Source organism: Mobula birostris, chromosome 13 (genome assembly GCF_030028105.1).
Source record: "Mobula birostris isolate sMobBir1 chromosome 13, sMobBir1.hap1, whole genome shotgun sequence".
Taxonomy (NCBI): domain Eukaryota; kingdom Metazoa; phylum Chordata; class Chondrichthyes; order Myliobatiformes; family Myliobatidae; genus Mobula; species Mobula birostris.
Genome location: NC_092382.1, coordinates 1547068 through 1565803, shown reverse-complemented (window position 1 = coordinate 1565803; position 18736 = coordinate 1547068). Strand labels below are relative to the sequence as shown.

At 41.7% G+C, this 18736-nt stretch overlaps 1 protein-coding gene across 1 annotated transcript in view; it reads left to right on the top strand.

The window, feature by feature from the left end:
• Positions 1-8321: 8321 nt before the first annotated feature.
• LOC140208212 (uncharacterized) overlaps positions 8322-18736 on the top strand; it is a 165311-nt gene continuing 154896 nt past the window's right edge. Inside the window, exon 1 of the mRNA XM_072276721.1 lies at positions 8322-8909. Within this exon, the coding sequence (XP_072132822.1) occupies positions 8587-8909 (323 nt within the window). The 5' untranslated portion in view covers positions 8322-8586. The remainder of the gene's footprint in view (positions 8910-18736) is intronic.

Genomic DNA, 18736 nt, shown 5'->3' with positions numbered 1-18736 from the left:
GCAGCTTGTAACCCTGCACTTTAAGGAGTTGGAACTTGAAAAGGATGAATTCCGGATCATCCAGGATTTGGGGTGGGTGATTGATATGACATGAAGTGAAGTGAGTTACACCCACAGTGCAGGACACAGGATGAGAGTCAGGAAGGGGAATGAGGGTAAACAGCCATCGCGGGAGACTCTTGTTGCCATCCCCCACAACAGCAGGTAGACCACTTTAGAAACTCTTGGTGGGTGTTACCTGACTGAGGAAATTCAGATGGATGATAAGGGATTTGTTAGTTGGGGAACAGAACTAGAAGGAGATAAATATCCTACTGGTAAGGCTTGCTAGTGCGTACCTGTGGGGTGGGTGGTTAAACTAAAGTTACAGGGAGGATTGGAGCCAGAATGATAGAACAGATAGTGGAGCGGTTGAATTGACTTTATTACTTTCATCCTTCATATACATGAGTAGAAATCTTTGCATTACGTCTTTGTCTAAGTGTGCAATTTATAGTAACTTATAATAATTAATATGTACAACAGGACATTCAATATAACATAGAAATGCAATTGTATCAGCATGAATTAATCAGTCTGATGGCCTGGTGGAAGATGATGTCCCGGAGCCTGTTGGTCCTTTTGCTGTGGTACCGTTTCCCGGATGGGAGCAGCAGGAACAGTTTGGGGTTGTGGTGAATTGGGTCCCCAATATCCTTTGGGCCCTTTTTACACACCTGTCTCTGTAAATGTCCTGAATAGTGGGAAGTTCACATCTACAAATGCGCTGGGCTGTCTGCACCACTCTCTACTTGTTGGTCCTGGCTTTTATGCTGCAGTACTGTTTCCCAGATGGTAGCAGCTGCAACGGTCTGTGGTTGGGGTGACTCAGCTCCCCAGTGATCCTCCGGGTCCTTTTTACACAATAATGTTAATATCCTGGATAGGGGGGAAGTTCACATATACAGATGGGCTGGGCTGTCTGCACCACTCTCTGCAGAGTCCTGTGACTGAGGGAAGTATTGTTCCCATCTCAGGCAGTGATGCAGACTCTCAGGATGAGCTCAAGTGTGCCCCTGTAGAAAGTTCTTGGGATTTGTAGAACCATACCAAACTTCTTCAACAGTCTGAGGTGAAGGAGGCACTGTTGTGCCTTTCTCACCACACAGCCGGTATGAACAGACCAGGTGAGATCCTTGGTGATGTTTATGTCGAGGAATTCAAAGTTGTTCACCCTCTCAACCCCAGATCCATTGATGTCAATAAGGGTTAGCCTGTCTCCATTCCTCCTGTCATCCACAACCAGCTCCTTTGTTTTTGTGACCATGAGGGAGAGGTTGTTTTCTTGACACCAGACAGATGTTGTTCAGATCTCAAAGAAAGTCAGTAATCAAAAGGTTGAGCATGGTGCAATTTACTCTCCTAAGCTGTCTATATCACAATGCAAGAAGCATTGGAGGAAAGCCAGATGAGCCCAGGACAGGGAATTATGATATTACTGGGAGTTGGTTGCCCCCAACAGTGAGGGATTTAGAGGAACAAATTTGTAGAGAGATCTCAGACTGTGCCAAGAAACAAGGGTTGAGATTGTAAGTGGTTTTAAATTTCCATATATTGACTAGGACCCCACACCATAAAAGGGCAAGATGGAGTAGAGCTTGTCAAATGTGCCTTTAATCAGTACGTAGAATTTCCAGCATAGAAACGTAGAATAAGCGATTAGGAAATGATCCAGAATTAGTGACAGAAATTAGTGTGTGGGAACACTTTGTATCCAGTGATCATAATGCCATGAGATGTTTTCAGCCATCTTCTGTTGGTTTTTCAAAGTTTCCAAATATTTTTTGCTCTATTATTTGCCATCTCTTTGGCTTTTATGTTGGCTTTGGCTTTTCATTTCAGCCACGGTTGTGTCCTCCTGCCTTTAGAGTGCTTCACTGGGATGTATCTACCGTGCACTCAGCTCCCGAATTGCTCCCAGAAACTCCAGCCGCTGCTGCTCCATTGTCACTCCTACCAGTTTCCCCTTCCAGTCAAGTCATAGAAACATGGAGAAGTTCAGTGTGGAAACAGGCCAGTTGCCCCATCTAGACAATACTAGAAACATTTAAGCCGTCCAATGCAATGCCCTGCACCAGTACCATAGCCCTCTATACCCTCACCACCCAGGTACCTGTCAATCTTCTCTTAATGGTGAAATCAACCTCACATGCAGCACTTGTGCTGACATCTCATTCCACACTCTCAGAATTAATTCAGTGAAAAGGATTTCCACATGTTCCTGTTAAATTTTTGTTAAATGGGGAAGTCACTTACCCATGACTTCTGGTTGTCATCCCACCCAACCTCAGTGGAAAAAGCCTGTTTGCATTTACCCTATCTGTACCCTCATAATGTTGCCTACTTCCAACAAATCCTCAAAGCAGTATATAATTTCCTTGTTTATGCCTTTTTTAGGTGCATAAGATGAAGAGGGGCACTGATTATTGTGTGGATAGCCAGAGGCTTTTTTTCTCCCAGAGTTGAAATGGCTAACACGAGGATCATAGTTTTAAGGTGCTTGGAAATAGCTACCACTCTCTGAGTAAAGAAGTTCCCCCTCGTGTTACCCCTGAATTTTTGCTCTTTAACTCTCAACTCTTGTTTGAATCTCCCCCATTCTCAGTGGAAAAAGCCTATCCACGTCAACTCTATCTATCCCCCTCATAATTTTAAACACCTCTATCAAGACCCCCTCAACCTTCTACGCTCCAAAGAGTAAAGACCCAACTTTTTCAACCTTTCTCTGTAACTTAGGAGATGAAACCCAGGCAACATTTTAGTAAACCTTTTAGAATGCACGATTTCTCTCCCTCTTCACCAAATTTCAATCCCTCATTATGATATTGTAGCCATTATTGGGACTTGGTTGTGCCCAACAGTCTGAGAGATTTAGAGGAATAAATTTGTAGAGAGATCGTAGACCATGCCAAGAAAGAAAGGTTGATTCAGTAAGTGATTTTCACTTTCCATGTATTGACAGGGACTCCCATACTGTAAAAGGACGAGATGAGGTAGAGTTTGTCAATGTGCCCCTGATCAGTAGGTAGAACTCCTGACGCAAAAGTGTGCAACGAGCTGTTAGGAAATGATCCAGGGCTGGTGACAGGAATTAGTGATCATAATGCTATGAGATTCAAAGTAAATATGTGAAAAGATGGATCTGGACCACGGGTTGAGATTCTAAGTTGGAGAAAGGTCAATTTTGAACGTATCAGAAATGAGCTGACAAGTGTGGTTTGGGACAGATGTTTTCTGGCAAAGGAGTACTTGTAAGTGGGAGGCCTTCAGAAGTTAAATTTTGAGGGTGTAGAGTTTGTATGTGCCTGTCAAAATAAAAGTTGAAAGGTAACTGGTGCAGGGAACCTTGCTTTTCCAGAGATATTGAGGCCACGGATATTTTGTTCCTCCAAATGCCTCAGACTGTTCGGTGCTACCAAGACCCGTTAATGACTACAGTATCATAATTCCACGCACTGAGCTCATCGGACTGTTGTTTAGTCATCTTCTGTTGGTTTCTAATAGCTTCCCAATAGTGTTTGCTCTTTTGTTTGCCCTCTCTTTGGCTTTTATGTTGGCTTTGGCTTCTCATTTCAGCCACAGTTGTATCCTCCTGCCTTTCCAATGCTTCCACTTCTTTGGGATGTATCTATCACTCGGCTCCCGAATTGCTCCCAGAAGCTCCAGCCATTGCTGCTCCGTTGTCACTCTTACATTTTCCCTTCCAAACAAGTTTGGCCATCTTCTCTGTCATAGAAACATGGAGAAGTTCATTATGGAAACAGACTAATTGTCCCTTCCAGTCAATGCCAAAAAGCATTTAACCTGTCTAATGTAACTATCTGCACTGGGACCATCGCCCTCCATACCCCTACCATCCAGGGTCCCATCCAAACTTCTTTTAAATGGTGAAACTGAGCTCATATTCACCACTTGTGCTGGTACCTCATTCCACACTCTCACGACCATTTCAGTAAAGAGCTTTTCCAAATGTTCCAGTTAAATTTTCACCTTCCCCACTTACCCATGACCTCTGGTTGTCATCCCACCCAACCTCAGTGGAAAAAGCTGCTAGCGTTTACACTATCTATACACTCATAATTTTGTATACTAACAAATCCTCAAAGCAACGTATACTTTCTTTGTTTATATTAGGAACCTTTTCTAGGTGTATAAGATGATGAGGGGCATTGAACCAGAGGTTTTTCCCAGGGCTGAAATGGCTAACACGAGGGGCAGAGTTTTAAAGTGCTTGGAAATAGATACCAAGCAGATGTCAGTGGTAAGTTTTTTTTTTACACAGAGAGTGATGGGTGTGTGGAATGCACTGCCAGCAGTGGTGGTCGAGGCAGATACAATAGGGTCTATTAACAGCCTCTTAGGTAGGTACATGGAGCTCAGTAAAATAGAGGTCTATGTGCTAGGGAAATTCCAGGCAGTTTCTAGAGTAAGTTTCATGGTTGGCACAACATTGTGGGCTGAATGGCCTGGAATATGCTGTGTATTTCTATGCTTTATGTTGAACAGCAAAATAACTTTGGCTATCCTACACTCCTCCGTCACTAAGGACAATTTCAGCACTTGCCTCCTACAGGGTCTGAGGGAGCACCTTGTCATGACCTGGAGATTTTCCACCCTAATCTGCCTCAGGATAGCAAATATCTCCTCTTCTTTAATCTGTACAGGATCCACAATTTTTATGCTGCTTTTCCTCACTCCCGTAGACCCTGTGTCCATCTCCTGAGTAAATAGAGATGAAAAAAAATACTTAAGATCTCCCCCATCTGCTTTGGTTCCACACGTGGATTCCCATTCCGGTTTTCCAGAGGACCAACTTTGTCCCTTGCAATCCTTTTGCTCTTAATCTATCTCTAGAATCCCTGAGGATTACCTTTCCTCTTTTCTGTGAGGGCAATCTCATGCCTTCTCTTAGCCATCCTGATTTATTTCTTATGTGTTCTCTTGAATTTCTTATACTCCATAAGAACCTACCTGCCTATCCCTGTTATGCAACATCATTTTGTGCTTCATCAGGATCTCAATATGTCTTGCAAACCAAAGTTCCCTGCAGTTTTTATCTTTACCTTTTATTCTGACAAGCACATACCCACTCTGTATTCTCAAAATTTCACTTTGAAGGCCTCCCATTTACCAAGCACACCTTTGTCTTAAAGCAGCCTGTCCCAATCTGCAGTTGCCAGATCCTAGTATCATAATTCCAGGTGTTGATCCATGCGCTGAACACACCCGCTTTTCCTACGCTGCTCCTTGCATTGAAATATATGGGCCTCAGCATATTCACTGCACCATGCTCAACTTTTTCATTCCTGACTTTGTCTGAAGTCTGAACAACAACTGTCTCCACAACCCCTCCACTATCTGTTCTGTTATTCAGGCTGCCATTCATCCTGCAACTTTTGTTTCACAGACCCCACACACTGTGAAGCACTAGCAAGCCTTACCATTGGTATCAGATACATTCTTGTTTTGTTCCCCAAACTCATGAATCCTCTATTACCCCTTTGGCTTTCCTCTCCCAGATCAAAAAACAAGGAGGTGCATACCAGGTACAGGCAGATAGGAGTAAATGGGGTACTGATGAGGTACAGGAAATTCAGGTGAAGTAGCCCCAGCAGACAAGGTGAAGGAGAATCCTCAGAGATTCTGCAGGTATGTTAAGACCAAAAAGATTGCAAGGGACAAAATTGTTCCTCTGGAAGATCAGAATGGTAATCCATACGAGGAGACAAAATATATGGGGGAGATTTTAAATATTTTTTTGCATCTGTATTTACTCAGGAGATGGACACAGAGTCTATAGAAGTGAGGCAAAGCAGCATCAACTTCCTGGACCCTGTACAGATTACAGAGGTGGAGGTGTTTTCTGTCTTAAGGCAAATTAGCATGGATAAATCCCCAGGGCCTGACAAGTTGTTCCCTGGGACCCTGCAGAAGACAAGTGCAGAAACTGTTGGGGCCCAAGCACAGATATTTAAATCATCCTCAGTGACACGTGAGGGACTGGAGGATTGGAGGACAGACAATGTTGCTCCGCGTGTAAGAAAGACTCTTAAAAAGAAACTAGAATTTTATATGTTGGTGAGCTTGACATCAGTAATGGGAAAGTTACTGGAACGTATGTGCAGGAACCGGATATATCAGTATTTAGATAGTTGTGGACTGATTAAGGATAGACAGCATGGCTTTGTGCATGGTAGTTCATGTCTAACCAATCTTCTAGAGCTTCTTGAGGAAGTTATCAGGAAAGTGGATGAAGGCAAGGCAGTGGATGTTGTCTACATGGACTTGAGCAAGGCACTTGACAAAGTCTCATATGGGAGGTTGGTCAAGAATGTTCAGTCACTCAGCATTCAAGATGAGATAGTAAATCGGATGAGACACTGTCTTTGGGAGAAGCCAGACTGTGGTAGCAGATGGTTGCCTCTCTGACTGGAGTCCTGTGACTAGTGGTGGTGTTGCACAGGGATCAGTGCTGCATCTGTTGTTTGTCATTTATATCAGTAATCTGGATGATAACATGGTTAACTGGAGCAGCAAATTTCTGTATGACATTAAGACTGGGGGTGTAGTGGACAGTGAGGAAGAATATAATATCTTGCAGTGTGATCTGGACCAGCCGAAGAAATGTAAAATGGAATTTAATGGAGACAAGTGCGAGATGTTGCACTTTGGTAGGATCAAGGTCTTGCACAGTGAATGCTCGGACACTGAGGGGTGCTGTAGAAGAAAGGGATCTGGGAATACGGGTCTATAAATCACTGAAAGTGGTGTCACAGTTCGATAGGGACGGAAGGAAAGATCTTGGCATATTGGCCTTCATGAACCAAAGTACTGAGTACAAGAGATGGATGTTATGTTGACATTTTACAATACATTGGTGAGGCCTAATTTTGAGTGTTGTGTGCAGTTTTGGTCACCTACTTACAGGAAAGATGTAAGAGAGGTTGAAAGAGTTCAGAGAAAATTCAGAAGGATGTTGCCAGGTCTGGAGGACTTGGGTTATAAGGAGAGATTGAACACGTCAGGGCTTTATTCCTTGGAATGTAGAAGATCGAGGGGAGATTTGATGGAGGTATACCACAGTTTTTAGGGTTATAGATAGGGTAAATGCAAGCTGGCTTCTTCCACTGAGATTGAGTGGGACTACAACCGGAGGCCATGGGTTAAGGTTGAAAGGTGAGATGTTAAGGCGAACATGAGGGGAAACTTCTTCACACAGATGGTCATCTGTGTGTGGAATGAGCAGCCAGCACAAGTGGTGCATGCGAGCTCAATTTCAACATTGAAGAGGTTTGTATAGGTATCTGGATGGTAGGGATATGGGATTAGACAGTTTAAATAGTTCAGTACAAACCAGATGGCCCATAGGGCCTGTTTCTGTGTTGTACTTTTGCATGACTCTGTGACAAGAACATGAAATAATACTGATATTCACTCTAAGTCCTTTTAACAGCTGTGCATACCAATGATTCATCTGGGCAGGAAATTTTTACATGGCTTCAAAACTGTGATGCTTTAAATTAACAGTACATAAAAGGAAATCCCAGCTGCATGTCAACAAAGGCTATTTGTGTGAGAGTATTTCAGTTACGGTGGGGCCAGGCACCCACGCAACTCAGTGGGAACCGGGAATAATACCAATGGAGAGGGTCAAACTGAGCCAAGTCGCAGATTGGTGACAGCAGAAACATAGAAAAAAAACCTAATCCACAATACAGGCTCTTTGGCCCACAAAGCTGTGCCGAACATGTCCTTACCTGAGAAATTACCTAGGGTTAGCCATAGCTCTTTAATTTTCTGAGCTCCATATACCTGTCCAGGGGTCTCTTAAAAGACCCTATTGTATCCGCCTCCATCACTGTTACCGGCAGCCCCTTCCACGCAGTCACCACTCTCTGCATAAAAAAAAGCTTACCCCTGATATCTCCTCTGTATCCATTCTCATAGACACAGAAAGAACATCAGAGAATTTGATGGTCATTCCAGATACCATCACTGTGCCCAGTTAGAAGATGATTTCTCTCTCCAAGTTGGGTTGAACTTCACTGTGACAGTGTGATGCCAGATCACACCTTGACAGCTCAAGTGATCTCATCTGAAATGTTGTCCTGCACCCATTGATGGAATTTGTAAATCTTTTTTCAGGGTAAAAACAATAAGGAATTTATCTACAGGAATCTCAAACACAACACGCCAGTTTTGCTGTCTCTGTCCAGATATTTAAGAAGTGGAGCAAGGGATTCACTCGATCATCCTTCCTGCTCAGATGGTGGGGAGGGATTCACTATCTGACCAACTAGCACACCCATTATTTTACACAGAGGAAAGGCATTCATCTGCTCAGACAGTGGGAATGGATTCACTCTGTCATCTCAACTGAAGGTACATCAGCAAGTTCACACTGGGACAAGGCCATTCATCTGTTCTGTGTGTGAGAAGGTATTCAGTCAGTCTTCCCAACTGTGAACACACCAGTCAGTTCACACTGGGCAGAGGCTGGTCATTTGCTGAATTTGTGGGGAAGGATTCACTCAGTCATCTGCCCTAATGTCTCACCAGCGAGTTCACACTGGGGAGAAGGCATTCACCTGCTCAGACTGTGGGATGGGATTCACTCGGTCATCGGACCTACTGAGACACCAGTCAGTTCACACCAGTGAGACGCCATTCACCTGCTCAGACTGTGGGAAGGGATTCACTCGGTCATCCACCCTAATGGCACACCAGCGAGTTCACACTGGGGAGAGGCCATTCACCTGCTCAGACTGTGGGAAGGGATTCACTTGCTCATCCCAACTGAAGATACATCAGCGATTTCACACTGGAGAGAGGCCGTTCACCTGCTCAGAATGTGGGAAGAGATTCACTCAGTCATATAACCTACTGAAACACCAGTCAGTTCACACTGGGGAGAGGCCATTCACCTGCTCAGACTGCGGGAAGGGATTCACTCGGTCATCCGACCTACTGAAACACCAGTCAGTTCACACTGGGGAGAGGCCGTTCACCTGCTCAGTCTGTGGGAAGAGATTCACTCGATCATCCACCCTACAGAGACACCTGCGAGTTCACACCGGAGAGAGGCCATTCACCTGCTTAGACTGTGGGAAGGGATTCACTCGGTCATCCACCCTAATAGCACACCAGCGAGTTCACACTGGGGAGAGGCCGTTCACTTGCTCAGACTGTGGGAAGGGATTCACTCGGTCATCTCAACGACAGAGGCACCAGCAAGTTCACACTGGGTAGAGGCCGATCACCTGGTTGGACTTTGGGAAAAGATTCTCTCTTCCAAATCAACCAGATGTGCATCATTGAGTTCACACTGGGGAGAGGCCATTCACCTGCTGCGAATGTGGGAAGCCATTCCCTCAGTTATCTATCCTTATGACCCACTACCGGGTTCACACTAGGGGAGAGGCTGTTCACCTGCTGTGAATGTGGGGAGTGATTCACTCAGTCATCTAACCTTATGTAACTCTCGCTTAGCTAGCAGCTTAATATAGGTTGTGACAGCCCCCCAGCCCGGCCAACGTTAAGAAATCTCGTTTGCGTGGATGCTGTGTGATGTGTCTCCTGTTACAAATCAGTACCCCGAAATAACGAACAGTACACAATATGCGATTAAATAATTGAGCTTTATAATTCCTACTTTGACTATATGGTTAGTGAAGTAAACAAAAAAAGAGAAAAAGGGCCCACTCTCTCCATTCTCATCTTCTCATCTCTCCCCAGCAAAAAACCACAAAAATCTCTCTTCCAGACTCACAAGAAAGAACATTTCTGTCATTGGATAGCCCCGCACTCTGAAACCCTGTTATCTCCAGTCGTAACCTAAACATTACTGCTGCAGAGAAGCCATTACCTCAGCAGTGAAACATTGCAGAGAGGCCATTACATGAGCAGTGAAATCTTACAGTGTCTGACAGCTGTGACACTCGACTGGATTCTGCGGAGAAAGTTTCAATAAGCTGCATGCTGGATATTTGTCCATCACCGTTGCTAAATGCAATTTCGAGAGTGACTGTCGGTGCTGAACTCTGCAATTATTGCTGCTGCTCACCACACCCAGTCTGCACCCTGGTCACTGGGCATGGGAGGAGTTTCTTCTGTTGCATATTCACCTTTAATGGGACTGGAGTTTAATATTCTGGATCTGAGAGAAATAAATCAGTTCTATTTTAAACTCAGTCTCTGGTACTTGGTGAATTTATAACACACCTAGTGTACAGCAGAGAGTCAACTCAGGCCGGCTGGACCCTGAGTTGGATTCTGTTCCAAGACGGTCCTCTTAAACCTTCCCCTGTTGTTCACCTCTCGCTCTCCCTGTGGGATGGGTTCCAGTCACCACTGTTACATATCTTGTGGGTATCTTGTGACTGTCTTATGACCATGATGTAATGCAGAATCTTATGAGCATGAGGTAATGGTCTTGTGATGGTGGGGTGATGTAATTTTCCCGCCAATGTGAGGTCACGTGATGACATGTTCACAACAGGTATATTACGGGGAACCCTGGTGTGACGCAGTTTGTCTTCAGCTGAGTTATTTTTAGTTTGTCAGATACTCCGTTATGCTGCGTATTTGTCTCATGATGCAGTTTCATTTTAAACCGGAGTTTTACTTTCTATTTTAAGATAAAACCTCTGTGCTGGCAGTTTTGCCAATATCTGCCAGGTTTTTGTTAGTTTTACCTTTGCAGTTCAGTATCAAAGAATGAAGACCTTCATCAAAAGGACAGGAACCTGAAGGATCACAATAAGGTTGGAGTCGTTCAGCGGGGTAATGAAGGATCGACCTTATTGAGTCTTCCGTCAAGAAATAGTGACCTGCATCTGAGATAACTCCTGCAAAAGAGCAGGGAAGTTTCAGCAGTGTTACTTGCCTGGAAAAGGTCAGTTCCTTTACGCCGTTTTATTTCCTTCATCGTGAATCCTTTGGACAGAATCAGCAGAAACATCATGTCTGTGAAGAAATCCATCTCCAGAGAAGTCTCTCCTTATTGACTGTGTAAATCACTTGAACTTTTGAATTTACTACTTTAAGAACTGTGTTAGAATTTACCACTTTAAGAATTGTTGCAGAGTTGTGTATAGCAGTTAACTCCGGTTAAGTTAGTTGTTTGTTTACTTTTCACTATTGTGGAGCAAAGTTTCATAAATGTTTATGTTTGTTTAAAAAAAACACTGACTCATTTCTATATTCATTGTTGCTAATGCTGTAACCAATCGGGGGCTCTTGGGATTGTTCCGATTTTGAGGTTGAGTGCTTGTTTAATTAGTAATCTGATTTGAATAAGGCAATTTCCAATTGTTTTGTTTGATTGGTTTGTGGGTGGTATTCAGCAGCAATGAATATTGATGAGTTTATGGAATCACCAGACTTGGACTTATTAGCGATGGCGAAAAAGGGTGATGTATCCGAGATTGCTAGAGGGTTGGACCTTAAAGGAATTGCAAAAGTTACAACAAACCCATAATTCAAAGAAAAAGCATGACACACTATATAGCATCCGGTAATTTTGCTGGGGATGCGTTAGAAATGTTTCCATTCAGTAATCTTGAGGTGCAGTTCCATAACGAACAGATAAAGTTCGAACAAGTTAAAGTGGACTTGGAATGAAGTTAATTAGAAGAAGAATATAAACTAAGGGAATTTAAAACTAGAGAAGCAGATAAACAGAGACAGTTTGAGCTAGCGATGGAGAAATTAAAGTCTGAGAATCAGAATTCTGGTTCTATGAAATAGTTTCTTGCTAGTCGAGAAGTTATTTTGGCTCCTCCACTTAATGAAACAGAAGTGGACAAATATTTGTAACATTTTGAAATTGTTGCTCTCACTTCAAGGTGACCAAAAGATCAATGGCCAGTGATGTAACAAAGTATAATTAGAGGTAAGGCACAGAAAGTTTATACAGCAATAACTGCTGAGCAAACACTTGATTATGATACTGTGAAGCAGCATATATTGAAAGCGCATGAACTGGTTCCAGAAGCTTATAGAGAAAGATTCAGAAATTTGAAGAAAGCTGTGGACAAAAATTACGTGGATTTTACCTACGATAATTCTGTGTGTTTTGAGAGATGGGTTTCCTCTAAAAATGTGAATGGGGAGTAGAGTAAATTAAAAGAGTTGATTTTATTGGAGGAATTTAAAAGGTGCATCCCTATTGAGGTAAGGACATACTTAAATGAGAGGGACACTGCTACGTTGCAGGAGTCTGCTAAATTAGCTGATGAGTATGCTTTAATCCATAAGAGTAGATTTCCTCAGGGTAGAACTTTTAAAAGGAAAGATAGCACAGGGAGTCAAGGTAAACCAGAAATTAAGTCAGAAGTTAGTGAGAAAGGTAAGGATGAAGGGAAACATATGAAGGAAAGACATTTTGGTCCTATTTGTAATTATTGTAAGAAACCTGGACACATCATAGCTAACTGTTTCTGATTAAAGGAGAAGGCGGCAGTCCCGGATGCTTGTGTGCAACGTATTGAAACACTTGTAAATCCACAGAGTTCGATAAATACACATGAAGCTTTGTCAGACTTCGACCAAGTTAAGAGGGGATATGATTATTTTATAACCGAAGGATTTGTATCCTTGAAAGAGGGACCCAATCCAGTGCCAATAAAAATCCTTAGGGATACTGTAGCTTCTCAATCACTTATATTAGACAGTGTTCTCAAATTTAGTGATGAGTCTGACATTGGTGAGGTAAACTCTATAAGAGGTGTTGGGAGTGCCCTTATGCCAGTACATTTGCATAGAGCAAACTTAAGGTCAGGGTTAGTTACGGGACTTGTGAAGTTACGACTACAACCCAGTTTAAGGATGAATTGCATTTCTCTATTATTAGGGAATGACTTAGCAAACAGACAAGTCTTTCCAGAAGTGCATTTGACAACAAAGCCCATACCTGAGGAACCACAGATGGATTCTTCTAAAACGGATTCTTCCTGTGTTGTAACCCAAGCTAAGGCTAAAAAGATTGATGTGCAGGATGGGTCTGTTACCCATGACTGTTCAACTCGGGATTCAAATTTTGAGGATGTGTCAGAAACTTTCTTACCTTCATTGTTTGATCAAGATTCTGGTAGTAAGTCTGACCATGAAGATTTATCTCTATCTCAGAAAAAGATGATAACAGAGCAGAGTAGAAACCCTGAGATTATCAAATTAAAAGAACAAGCTCTTCCAGATAGTGAAATTGAAAAGGTGTCAGTAGGGTATTATTTTGAGAAGGGAGTATTAATGAGGAAGTGCAGATCACCTACAAGTCCTGCAAGTGAAGAATGGGAAGTTAATCACCAGGTAGTAGTTCCTAAAGTTTACTGGAATGAGATTTTAACTATGGTTCATAGTATGCCTTTGGGTGGCCATCAACGTGTAAAGAAAACTGCAAATAAGGTTTTTAAATATTTTTACTGGCCTACTTTAAGAAAAGATGTGGCGACATTTTGCAGAACGTGTCAAACTTGCCAAATTGTGGGTAAAGCTAATCAAGTTACTCCAGTGGCCCCACTGCAACCGATTCCAGCATTTGGTGAACCATTTTCCAAAATTATTATAGATCGTGTAGGCCCATTGCCAAAAACTAAGATTGGACATCAATATTTGCTGGCTATCATGTGCACAGCATCTAGGTTTGCAGAGGCCATTCCACTCAGGAATATAACAGCTAAAACGGTAATAAAGGCTCTTATAAAGTTCTTTACTTATTTTGGATTTCCTAAGGAAATACAATCTGATCAAGGTGGTAATTTTATGTCTGGATTGTTTCAGCAGAGAGATTATAAACTGGGAGCAAAACAGATTACCTCATCTGCATACCATCGTGAATCACAAGGAGCCTTGGAGAGGTTTCATTCTACCCTCAAAACCATGGTTAGGATGTATTGTGTGGAAAATGAAAAGGACTGGGATGAGGGCGTACATTTATTACTTTTTGCAGTCTGGGATTCAGTGCAGGAATCCCTCGGTTTTAGTCTTTTGAACTTGTGTTTGGGCATAGATTTAGAGGACCTTTGGACTTGTTGAAAGAGCAGTGGATTAATAAAGAGGTACATACGAATTTGCTGGATTATGTTTTAAAGTTCAAGGAAAGATTACTTAAAGCGTGTAGCTTAGCCAACGGAAACTTAAAGTTGGCTCAGGAGAAAATGAAAACGTGGTATGATAAGGATGCTAGAATGAGGTCATTTAAGCCTGGAGATAAGGTGTTGGTTCTTTTCCCGGTGCAAACGAACCCTTTACAAGCTAAATTCCATGGTCCTTATGAGGTTATATCCAAAGTTAATTATGTGGATTATATGATAAAAAACGCCAGATCAAAGAAGTCCCACACAGCTATGTCATATAAATATGATAAAACCATATTATGAGAAACAGTCTGCTACTATGACTGTTATGGTTAATAATAGAGGCTGATCCCACTAGGGACTTAATGGATGATTCATCTGAAACTCATTTTAAACCCAGCATTATTTCTGCCAGATCATCAAACTCAACAATTCTGGAAAATATTGATGAGAAATTAGCTCATTTATAGCCAGAGCAGAGACAACAAATGAAACAGTGAATTGTTAAATACAGTATAGGGATTTATTTCCAGACGTTCCTAAAAGAACCACTGTAGCTACAGTTGATGTAGATGTTGGAGATGCAAATCCCATAAAGCAACATCCATATAGGATGAACAGGGCAAAATGTGAACTTGTGAACAAGAAATTAAGTATATGTTAGAGAATAATATTATTAGACCTTCTAATTCGAATTCGAGTTAACCTTATGTGATGGTTCCTAAGCCAGACAGTAGTATTTGGTTTTGTACTGATTACAGGAAGGTGAATACTGTGACAAAAACTGATGCATATCCAATCCCTGGAGTAGATGATTGTGTGGATGAAGTGGGAAAAGCAAAGTTCCTTACAAAAATTGATTTGTTAAAAGGGTATTGGCATGTTCCATTGATGGTTAGAGGTCGAGAGATTTCTGCATTTGTAACCCCATCTGGGTTATACGAATATAATGTTCTTCCATTTGGGATGAAGGATGCACCAGGTAATTTGCAGCGGACAATTAATTCTGTGATTCATGGGCAGATGCCTATATTGATGATTTTGTTACAGGAAATGATACTTGGAAAGCACATGTTACTGCGGTGGAGAAACTATTTGAAAGACTTTCAAAAGCTAACTTAACTATTAACTTAGTTAAAAGTGAATTTGGCCATGCCATAGTGACCTATCTTGATCACCTTGTAGGTCCGGGTTTGGTTAAGGATAATGGTTAAGGAAATGAAGCAAACTCCAATTCAGTAACAAAGTTTAATGTTACAGGAGTATAATATTTTGATAACCTATATTAAAGGCAAAGATAATGTGATTGCTGACAGTCTACCTAGATATTAAATGTGCAATGTAATTTTTTATGGAGTTATATTTTAGCATTTGTAACACTTCTACTGTATATTAGTTTGTAAGGTACTGTATGATACTGTGTATGTTGTAAATTTTATACATTTGTATTTCTTTTATAAATTGTTAGTTTTTAAAAATTTTGTTCATAACAGACCAAAATTTTCTCCTTTTTGGTGGGAGGTCTTATATACCTTGTGGGTATCTTGTGACTGTCTTATGACCATGATGTAATGCAGTATCTTGTGAGCATGAGGTAATGGTCTTGTGGTGGTGGGGTGATGTAACTTTCCCTCCAATGTGAGGACACGTGATTACATGTTCGCAACAGGTATATAACAGGGAACCCTGGTGTGATGCAGTTAGTCTTCAGTTGAGTTATTTTTAGTTCGTCAGATAGTCCGTTTTGCTGCGTATTTGTCTTGTGATGCAGTTTCGTTTTAAACCGGAGTTTTACTTTCTATCTTAAGGTAAAACCTTTGTGCTGGCAGTTTTGCCAATATCTGCCAGGTTTTTGTTAGTTTTACTTTTGCAGTTCAGTATCGGAGAGTGAAGACCTTCATCAAAAGGACGGGAACCTGAAGGATCACAATAAAGTTGGAGTCGTTCAGCGGGGTTATGAAGGATCGCCCTTATTGGACTCTTCGGTCAAGAAATAGTGACCTGCATCTGAGATAACTCTTGCAAAAGAGCAGGGAAGTTTGAGCAGTGTTACTTGCCTGGAAAAGGTCAGTTCCTTTAAGCTATTTTATTTCCTTCGTCATGAATCCTTTGGACAGAATCAGCAGAAATGTCATGTCTGTGAAGAAATCCATCTCCAGAGAAGTCTCTCCTTATTGACTCTGTAAATCACTTGAACTTTAGAATTTACCACTTTAAGAACTGTGTTAGAATTTACCACTTTAAGAACTGTTCCAGAGTTGCTTATAGCAGTTTACTTCCAGTTAAGTTAGTTGTTTCTTTACTTTTCACTATCGTAAGCAAAGTTTAATAAATGTTTATGTTCGTTTAAAAAAACATTGACTCATTTCTAAATTCATTGACAGATAGATAGATAGACATACTTCATTGTTCTGGAGGGAAATTGGGTTTCATTACAGTTGCACCAAGAATAGAGTATAAATATAGCAATATAAAACCATAAATAAATAATAATATGCAAGTTATGCCAGATGGAAATAAGTCCAGGACCAGCCTATTGGCTCAGGGTGTCTGACCCTCCAAGGGAGGAGTTCTAAAGTTTGATAGCCACAGGCAGGAATGACTTCCTATGATGCTCAGTGTTGCATCTCAGTGGAATGAGTCTCTGGCTGAATGTACTCCTGTGCCCAACCAGTACATTATGCAGTGGATGGGAGACACTGTCCAAGATGGCATGCAACTTGGACAGCATCCTCTTTTCAGACACCACGGTGAGAGAGTCCAGTTCCATCTCCACAACATCACTGGCCTTACGAATGAGTTTGTTGATTCTGCTGGTGTCTGCTACCCTCAGCCTGCTGCCCCAGCACACAACAGCAAACATGATAGCACTGGCCACCACAGACTCGTAGAACATCCTCAGCATCAGCATTGTTGCTAATGCTGTAACACCACTCTGTGGGTGAAGATGTTTCCCTTGACTTTTCTGCAGACTGAAGAAGTTGAGCTGACTGTAGTTCTGCCTGAGATGTTCTTCGCCCCTCAAATCTCTGGGCTGAGGAAGAATGACATTGGGAGTTGTCAGGGTAAGAATGTAGGATGAGGAGAAGGGAATCAGCAGTGGGGCGTGGCAATGAATGACAGAGTAGCAACATTTGGAAGCTGATTGACAGAGAAAGTAATCTGGTTGTCTGACTGATGACACAAACAATACCTGTGGTGAGGTGCTGCACTGGTCGAGGCACATGTGTGTGGTGGGAATGGTTTTATCTATTGAGGGAGTTGTTCCTGCTTGTTTATCCCATAATATTATACCCAGATGGTTATTTTAGATTGTCCTATCTGAAATAATGTATTGATTATCATATAGTTTGTAAGATTTTAACTCTAAAACTGGATCAGGCTTGAATTTATGGTGCCTTTATGAAGTGATGGAGGGAATTCATGAGTTTTTATTTTGAAGCAAGATTTTGGTGAATGATATTTGCCACTTGATTGTAATTAATCAGATGGAGTTAAACTGCTGCAGGAGCCTGGAATATATTGGATTGTCTCTGGTTTCTCTTGGCATTTTCTGCCTTGTTTGTTTGTATTTCATTTATTTTTGATTTTTTTTTAAAATCATTTTGTTAACCACCTTGTCCTGTATTTCTGCAAGGAACCCCTTTGTTTCTAGGATGAGGTCTCCAACTCATTAGAAAGAGTCAGAAGGTGTTGAGTCATTGTGGGTAGAACAAAGGAGTAGTAAGAGTGAAAAGACAGAGATTGGAGTTTTATGAGACCCCCAAACAGTAGTATGTATATCTTCTACAAATTACAATGGGAGAAGGAAAATGCATGCCAAAACAGCAATATTACAGTATTCATGGGAGATAGTCATGCAGATATATTGGGAAAATCAGGTAGGTGCTGGATCCCAAGAGGAGGATTTCCTAGAATACCCACAAGATGGCTTATTACAGCAGCTCCTGGTTGAGCCCAGCTGGGGATCAGCTATTCTTGACTGGGTGTTGTGCAATGAATAGGAATTATTTAGAGCACTTAAGGCAAAAGAACCCAGAGGGGAAGTGATCTTAATATAATGGAATTCGCCCTGAAATGCGAGAAGGAGAAGCTAATGTGAAACGTGTCAGTATAGTTGTAGAATAAAGAGAATTACAGAGGCATGAGAGAAGAATTGGCCTAAATTGATAAGGAAAGAACACTGGAATGGATGATGACAGAATGGCTGGAATTTCGGTGAGTAATCTGGAAGGCACAGGATATATAAGTACTAAAGAGGAAGAAGTATTCCAAAGGCAAGATGATACAACTGTGGCTAATAGGAAGGCAAAGCCAACATGGACACCAAAGTGGAGGCATATAACAGAGCAAAAAATGGTGGGAAGTCAGAGGAATGGGAAGCTTTTAAAAAGCAACAGAAGGCAACTTAAAAAAAAAGAAGGAACAATATGGAATACAAAGGTAAGCTCGCCAATAAAGAGGATACTAAATGTTTCTTTAGATGCATGAAGTGTAACTGAGTGGTGAGGGTACATATCGGACCAATGGAAAACATTGCTGGAGGGGTGGTAATAGAGGCAAGGAGCTGGCGGATGAACTGAGTAGGTGTTTTATATCAGTCTTCACTATGGAAGACACCA